General features: G+C 50.3%; 1 protein-coding gene across 1 annotated transcript in view; it reads right to left on the bottom strand.

The window, feature by feature from the left end:
- PLPP3 (phospholipid phosphatase 3) overlaps positions 1-8,206 on the bottom strand; it is a 43,169-nt gene extending 34,963 nt beyond the window's left edge. Inside the window, exon 1 of the mRNA XM_054285796.1 lies at positions 8,037-8,206. Coding sequence (XP_054141771.1) covers positions 8,037-8,175 — 139 coding nt within the window. The 5' untranslated portion in view covers positions 8,176-8,206. The remainder of the gene's footprint in view (positions 1-8,036) is intronic.
- Between the last annotated feature and the right edge of the window lie 294 nt (positions 8,207-8,500).

Here is an 8,500-nt window from a genome sequence, read left to right on the forward strand (position 1 = left end):
AGGGCTGGGCTGGCTGCTCCCTCCAGGCTTAAAGGAAAGCCCATCACACCATCCCCCAAAAAAAGTCATCAACAACCTGCTGAGTGTCAAGGAGACAGGAAGCCCAGACCTCATTTGGCACACTGGCTTTCAAATTCAATGTATGGACACTTGGAGGATGTGATGAGGTCTCAGCTTCATATTAATGCTCAATTAACAGAAATGTAATTAATATCTGTGTGCAGTGCCTGCATGGTCAGACACAGGGTGGTCAAAAATGGCAGTAATTTTTTATAATTTTACAGGTGAAAGCAGCTAATTTCTTCTTCACAACCAGACTGACACTTCTGGGAGGCAGAAGCTTTCTGAAGGAGTATTTCTTTCAGGAGGGATGGCTGCCCAAAACATCTCACCAGTAACTTTCACTTCTTCTCTTTAAAGCCATGGAAGAAGAACCATGCTGTTCTCAGCTCCAGCAGCCAGAAAAGATGATGAGGCTCCAAGAGGTGCAGTCTGACACCTGCAAGCTCCTGAAGGGGTGAAGGACAGCTCGGTCCTACAGCCACCTTTGGTGTTCAGGGCAAGCTGTGGGTGAACCCAGCAATGCCAATTGCTCCAGCCTCAATTTGCTGTGTTTTCCAAGCATCACAGGCTATGCCCACTGGTGTGTTTGACCAGAAAACCTGGAGGCACCTCCCAGCTCCTCAGTGCTATGACCAACACTTTCACATCTTTCTGGGCAAGGGATGTGGGAAAGCAGTAGAGGATTCTGAGCAGTCTCCATGGAGTCAGTGTCACCACCAGTGTCAGACCAGCTGCAGCTCCATCTGGGTCCTGGCTGGCAGCCCCAGCCTGGCCCTGAAGGAGGGCACCATGTGCTCAGAGAACACAAGGGCTGGAACAGGAACACACAGCACAAAGAGCACAGGCATGTGCAGAGCATCACAAGCTCTGGAGTTAAATTACATGTTCTGCGTATAACTTGACTTGATGCTGAGTCTGTTTCCAACCCTCTGTCTCCAAAACATCCAGCACATGTGAAAAACAAGCCCACTTACGTGACTGATTCCAAAGGATGGAGTTCCATAGGAATTTCTGGTACTTCCAAACCTGCCACGACAAAGCTGGTTTTCACACTCATTCATGCATTCTCTTGGTAACAAACTCATGCTTAAGGCTTGCTTTCAAGCTGTTTGCATCAAAATCCAAAGAAAGACACTTCAAATTCTCTGGTTTTCGTGGCATTCTGCTTCCTCAGGTCAAACTGGAGGAGCAGCTTCTGCTGATCATGATCCCACTGTTGCAACTGAGCCCTTGCGTGCAGCTAAGAGGCAAGAAGGGATTCTCCAATTTCCCAACAGCTGCTCCAACACATCCCTGGCCACAGACACCTGATCCACATGAAGGAACTTTCCACCTGCTCTAAAATTGTGGAGCAGGTAGTGTCCCTCCAAGGTGGATGTCATGGGAGAGAGTGAAATGGAGATGGGGTGGCTTTGAAAGGGATGCATATGCCTTTATGGGAAAGGGGCCACTGATCCATAAGAGATGTGACACACAGGGCACCCAGCTCCCAACTTTTGGCAAAACCCACCCAGCTGAGGTATCTGGGAAGGCAGATGGAAGGCTGGCCACAGGCTGGGCCTCCAGACACGCTGGCAATGGGGGAAGCACAGAAGAGCGTTCAGAAAACTGACTTCAGACTTTTATAATTACAGGATAAGCGCTGGATTACTTTAATTCACTTCTTTCATTTGAGGCTTTATCACTCTCATTTCTGAGCCTTTTTGTTTGTTTGTTTAAAAGATGAAACCTGACTTACCGGAAGAGCCGAACAAGGCCCTAAGACACAACAAAAGGAAGAAAATGTAAAAACAAAAAAAATAAAGAAAAAAATTATATATATGTATATGTATGTTAGCACTCATACAAAACCCCAGCTGGCAGGGGGGAAAGCCACATCCTGGGAAGGGGTTTCCCTGCTTCCTTCCCCCGCTGGGACACAGCCCCTTGGGATGCCAGGGAAGCTGCTGTTCCCAGCTCTGGCTGTGTGAACGCTGGGAGAGGAGGGTTTGAAGGCTGCTGCCTTTCCCCACGCTGCCTTCAACAGGCAGGCCCTTGTTCCAGGCACAGGCAGGCCGGGAGACCACAAGGGTCCCTTCTGGATTACTATGGATGAAGTGGGAGCATTGTATGAAGGGAACGGGGAGGATGGAGCCTGCTCCGCCAGAGCAGAGCTGGGCCTTGGCCTCCCCCTCTTTGAAGGCATTTCAGGCAGAGATGGGGCCACACAAACACCCTGCCTATCTCAGATGCTGAACAGGGGCCCTGGTTTGCCAGAGGTTCCCCAGCTGTGGTATGCAAACCATTTTTGGGTGGTACACAGAGCACAAGCATCTGGAGAAGACACCACCAGCCTGTATCCAGACAAACAGAGTCAGACCAAAGCAGCCCAGGAAAGGCATGCATATTAAATGGAGATTTAAAGGGTATAAAAATAATCCGTTTGATCTGGGAGTGATGTTTATATTATTTTCCGTGCTCACTACAAACAGACAATTAAAAAAATGTCATCTGCTGTAATTGTGATTCCCATCTCCTGCCTGTCTCAGCAGCAGGTACACAGGATTCAAAGCACTCCTGGCCATGAAGCAGTTGCACGTAATTCTGCTTTTCCTGGAGACACATCTTCAGGCTGGCCAAGTTCCACCAACTCAGGAAAGCCAACAGACTTATACCCCTGAGGACTCGGTCTGCCATAGGTACAGCATTTCCTTGTTCTGCAATTAACACCTCAAGTATAATTGTCACTAATAATCTCTTTTTGATAGGTCGGTTCTCTCTTTTTTTTTGTTTGTTTGTTTGTTTGTTTGTTTGTTTTCACAAAGCAAATGCAGAAAAAGTGGATTTCAAACACCTCCAAAATATTTCTCTTGCCTTTACTTCCAGTCATCTTTGCCTCCTTTGGTCTTCCAAGGGAGGCACAACAGATGGGTATCACACTTTAGGTGCTGACTGCTGGTTCAATAAGAAGCTTTTCCAGGCTCAAAATAAAAAAGCTCCTTTACTCCCAACTTCTGGCAGAGTCCAACTGCACAAGAACCTCGTGCCAAGGTGCCACTTCTGCCAACCTGCCTGTGCCAGAACACCTCCAGAGCAGCCATCCCTGGCCAGGAGCTGGCTGCCACCAGGAGATCCTACAGGTTGTGGAGAGACACATAAACATTAACGACCAAACCCCACCTAGGGATGCTCAAAACACGATGACGACTCTCCACCCACACAGCTTTTCCCGTGTGGTGTGGGTTCAACACAGAAGACACAGCGTGGAGAAGGCATCACCGAGGGGCTGGGACTGTCCAGCTGGTTTGGACAGCCAGGTCTTGTTGTCCCTTGCTGGAAACAAGAAATGGTTGGCTCAGTGTCTTCTTCAGGTGCACAGAAAGATGTCACCCATGGGACAAGTGAGTGGCGCACAGTGGGGCAGTCCTAAAAATAAAAACAACAGCCCCAACCCAAACAAAGTTGCTTAGCTCAACACATCCAGCCTTACACCATCCAAATAACTCTAACCTCACCCCTCATCGCCAATTCCTCCCACTCCTTACACTTCAATGACAATCCCAGGCCTGTTTGCACCAATTTTTGTGATGAAGCGACAGGGCCCCTGGCAGAGCTCAAATCCTTTTTGCTTCTGAGAGCTGGAGAACTACACAATTTTCTACACAGAAGAGGGAAGTCAAGAGTAATCTAAACTGTTAGCCCAAATTATAAGATTATATACCCACTTACATAAACATGTCAAGGTCCAGCTAACATAAATATTTACTTTCAAAGTTCATTTTAGCATCAAGCTCGCTACAGGAGATGCCAAATTTGTGAGAAAGCTGCAGAGATATTAAGGTTGTAAGAGGTCTGTCCATCTGTTCCTTCAAAAAACCTTCCCAAGGCAGTAAAACTTGTGCTGCACAGATTAACTGGGATTGACAGAAGAGAGAAAATTAAATTAGAGGCAGAAAAGAAGAAGGGCAGTAAATTATGTGCAGTTTACATCCCACCAGCCTGAAACATATGCTCCCATAAAGCCAATTTCCACAAGCCTCAGAAGCAGGTATGCCAGATGAAATCCTTCTATTTTATGGCACAAGCAGGACTTTTTGGAAGCTGTTTTACCTGCACAAGCTGCACAAATACAAGCTACTGAAGACCCTCATCTGCCCTATCACCCTTGCTGACACAGCCTTCCCCTCTTCCGAGATTAAACGCTTGACTTAGCACCCGTCAGCAGAGCACAGGTGGCTGCTCAGAGCTTGCTGAACACCAGGAGCCCCTGCCAAGGGAAAACAGCAGGTCTGAGAGGAGTAAATTTAACCCTAGATGCTACATCTGTGGGGCCAGGCTCCAGAACATTCCACCTCAAGGGCCAGGGCAGGAGGCTTTTCCCTACCTGGCCATGTCTCCTCCATCAGGAGGAGGTTTGGGAGCTGTTGCAGGATAGCAAAACCCCATGGCATTAGGGAAAGTAGGCCCCTGAGATCTGCCCCAGCCAGGATCACCCCAGTTCCCCCAAATAACAACTCCAAGAACAAGGGAGGAGGTGCAGGAAACTCCTGGCAGAGGGATGGGCTGAGGATGATCAGATGAAGGTGGAGTGAGGTCCACCCATCACGCCTCTTGTTTTGCTGCTTGGAGAGTTCGTCACTGCTCTACAAAGACACCAACCAGGTCAGCAGGGGGAACTTCAGACCTGCCCAGACCCTCTCAATCCCATTTTCAGATGTTCTGCAGTGATCAGGAGACAGGGACAGGGCAGCGGGGACGCTTCCACACCACCAAGCTCGCCTGTGGCCCTAACAATTTCAGGAAGCATCTTCCAATGCTCTAAACACAGCCCTCCCAAGAGGAGGAAGCAGATGGAGAAAGTTATTTTCCCCCCTTGCATGACCTGCTTTAATAAATGCACACACAGTTCTTTTCTGCCTTTTTGTACTGAGTTAAGCACGGGCACGGAATTTCTGGGAAGTTCGCAGTGTCGGCGATCAAACCTCTTGTTCATGCAAGAGCCCAGGGATTTATGAGTGCCAAGTCCACTCATTAGAGGAGTGGGTTGGTTATTCAGGAACATCCAGCTCCTGCCAACTCAACTCAAGTTGGAAATGCAGGAAAAACGGAAGGTTTGGTGCAGTGATCTTCATCCAACCCACTCCACCAGCCACTGGCTCGTGAGCCTGCTCCCCAAGAAAGAAAAGATACAAATCTTCCTTTTATGCATTTGCTATCAAGATAACCATTGTTCTGCTTAAGGATGAAAGACAGAAGTGGATCTTTCTAACTACTCTCACCAAATTAAAGCTGAAGGAAGCTCCTGATAGCTCAGCTTTACTAATTCAGACTTTCTTAGATGGTTATGGTAATTGTCTCCTGGGTAATTTGTTTAAATTTGTGTGTAAACAAAGGGTTTGTACACATCTACAGCCTCACACAGAGTGTGTCATTTCTGAAAAACATTCCAGCCATAGTTCCCTCTTTTCATTTTCCCCTCAGAGAAAACCAATCCAAGGGCGAATTATGGCATTACCTGCAGCAGAAGCCAGTGCAGCATCACAGGCCTCTGCAAATCAAATGGCCAGTTTTAATATTTCCTAAAGTGGTCCTCAAATGAGAAAAAGCCTTCTGTTTCCCTGCTTCTCTGAATGTCTTTGGGCAGCAGCTCAAGAGGCGTAACTCAGTTTGACTGCACTGGAGGCCACTGGCCACGTGCCCACATGCACCAGCATTACATCTCTGCTGGTCCCTCCACCTCAGAAGAAGTCATTTCACCCAATTCTGCTCTTCATTATCTTATATAGGACTTGTTTTGGGGGTTTTTTCCCACTTTATATGTAAATATCCATCTTCTTGTATCTGTCCACCTTTCTCTTACAGGAAGATTCAGCTAGGACACTTTTTTTCCACTTCCCAAGTGGTTTTTTTGGGATTTTTCAAACATGAAAATGGGAATCAAGCACTTGGAAGCTATAAGCTGATGGTCTTCCCTAGAAAAAGGCAGAGGGAAGAGCAAGCCAAGCCTCCCATGAGTGGGGCAGCTTTGACAGCAGCTCATGCCCAGCCATCCACTGGCAGGTCCAATACTCCTGGTCCTGGTCCGGGTGTATTGGCAAAGCTCATCTCCAAACACACATCATGGACTATCCATCCCCAAACATACATCGTGGACTGTCCGTCCCCAAACACACATCGTGGACTGTCCCTCCCCAAACACACATCGTGGACTGTCCGTCCCCAAACACACATCATGGACTGTCCGTCCCCAAACACACATCGTGAGCTCTCCATCCCCAAACACACATCATGGACTCTCCATCCCATAATCATCTCCCTCACCATGTCCCACCCATGCCCTTCACCTGCCAGTGATCAGTCAGATCGAAACTTTCTGCTGCATTCATGCTCTTGCATTTAAATGCTCCTCACCCTAAAAAACCCAACAACAAAACAACAACGAAGAACCCCAACAAAAACCCTTAAACAAGCCAACTCTGGTGTTTACTTCCCGATTTCCACCTGTAGCAACCTGAAACAAAGCAACAATCACAGTTTTGCTGTATCACATTATTCCCTGCCAACAATACTTTCCAGTGATGCTTGATAAGTCCTGTTTACCCAAACTAGCACAAGTAGAATAACACATGTCAACCAACTGCTTTTTCATTTAGGACCCTTAGCCCAGAGAAGGGGAAGCAAAACCCTTTCTCCATTCAAATAGCACCTACTCATGCCAGGAACGCCTCAAGTTAAGAAAACTTGGGTAAATAAAAGTTTAAAAGTTCTGACTCCTAGGAGATGTTTTACTAGGAATTCGATTTTCTGCTCAAGTAAGTGAGGTAAGTCCAGCTAGTTATGTTCCTACTTATAGTAGTTTCATATATGGGATACCAAGTATTTTTATTTTTTCCAGATCCGAGAAGATGAAGCTTTCTGCACTGGCCCCTATTCTTGTGGGAATATAAAGAGAAAACCATGCCTCCCCTCCTAACGTATTAGTGCCCCCTAATATACACCAGATGATCAATAAACTGCATAAAAATTAAATCAAACTGACAGTCTTTAAAAAATGGGCTCTAAGCAGAAACAATTGTTTTAAAGACTGTGGTGTCTGGAGTATTAAACTCACGTGCTGTTGTGTTATTAATCTCTTTGTTGGAAGCCAGTTGATTTCCCCTGCCCGTGTCTGTCAATTAAACATTCAGCATCGCAGCCACAATGGAAGGGTTGATGTTTTGGAATGCAAAAAGGTTTTTTTGAGATGCGCTGTTGACAGTTCCCCTCCCTGCCACAGCATCTCCAAAAAGCCATCGCATCTCCAAAAAAACCCAGCAGGCAGGCAAACCCAAACCTCTGCCAGGGGCTGCGAGAGCGCTCCGGACTCAGTTTAGCGAGACGGGAGAAAGAGAGGAGCGCTGGCGAAGCCGCCAGCAGAGCGACACGGCAGCCGGAGCGGCCAGAGTTGCTGTTTTCCATTATTACCCAAAACACGAGCCGGGCTGAGCGTAGAGCGCTGCCTCCACCTGGAGCTGGCCCCGGCGCCGCCGAGGCAGCAGCGCCGGGAGCGGGGCCCGCGCCGGGGGCAGCCCCGGGGCGCATCCCCGAGCCCACAGTGCCCCCTGCGCACCGCCGGGCCGCTCCGGGGCCGCTCCGGGGCCGCTCCGGGGCCGCTCCGGGGCCGCGGGGGCAGCCAGGCACCAACAGCAGCGAATCACCCGCACTCAGCGCCCCGGGGTGCGGGGCTGCCGAGCCCGGCTCGCCCCGCGGGGACCCCCGGCCGCCCCCCGCGCTCCCCGGCCCGGCGCGGCCGCTCCCCGGCTCCCCGGCTCCCCCGCTCGCCGCCCGGCCCGGCTCTCCCGGCGGCCCCGCTCCGCGCTTTTGTTTGGGAAGCGGCGCGGCCGGGGCACGGCCGAGCTCTGCCCGCCCGCCGCCCAACTTTCCCAAAAGTTTTTCCCGGGGAGCGGAGGGGGTGCGGGAGCGGGGAGAGGGGGCGCGGAGCCCGCGGTGCTCACCCATGACGAGGCAGAGGCAGTCGAGGCAGATGAGCAGGGCTTTCTTGCTGCTGCTCTTGGCCGGGTTGTTGTTGAGCGCCGGGCTGCCCCCATTCTTGCTCTCCGGCGGGATCGCCTTGTCGTACTTGTAGCTCTGCATTATCGGGGGCGAGCGCCCGGGACGAGCCGTGCCGAGCCGAGCCGGGCCGTGCCGTGCCGGGCCGCAGGGAGCCGCTCGGAGCCGAGCCGAGCCGAGCGGAGCCGAGCCGAGCCGCGCCGCCGCCGGGCTCGCACGCCGTGCGCCGGGGAGGTGCTGCCCGCGCCGCCGGAGCCGCTCCCGGCCTCTCCGGTGGGGCACGGGAGGCGAGAGAGGCAGGCGGGTCTTCCCAAGGAGAGAGGAGGGGAATACAAAACAAAAAAAAAAAATCAAAGTAGCAAAACAAAAAACCAAAACAAGCCCAAAAAAAGAAAAAAAAAAAGCCAAC

This window comes from Melozone crissalis, unplaced genomic scaffold (assembly GCF_028551555.1).
Source record: "Melozone crissalis strain CALT ecotype California unplaced genomic scaffold, PUWL_Pcris_2 ptg000045l_1, whole genome shotgun sequence".
Classification (NCBI taxonomy): domain Eukaryota; kingdom Metazoa; phylum Chordata; class Aves; order Passeriformes; family Passerellidae; genus Melozone; species Melozone crissalis.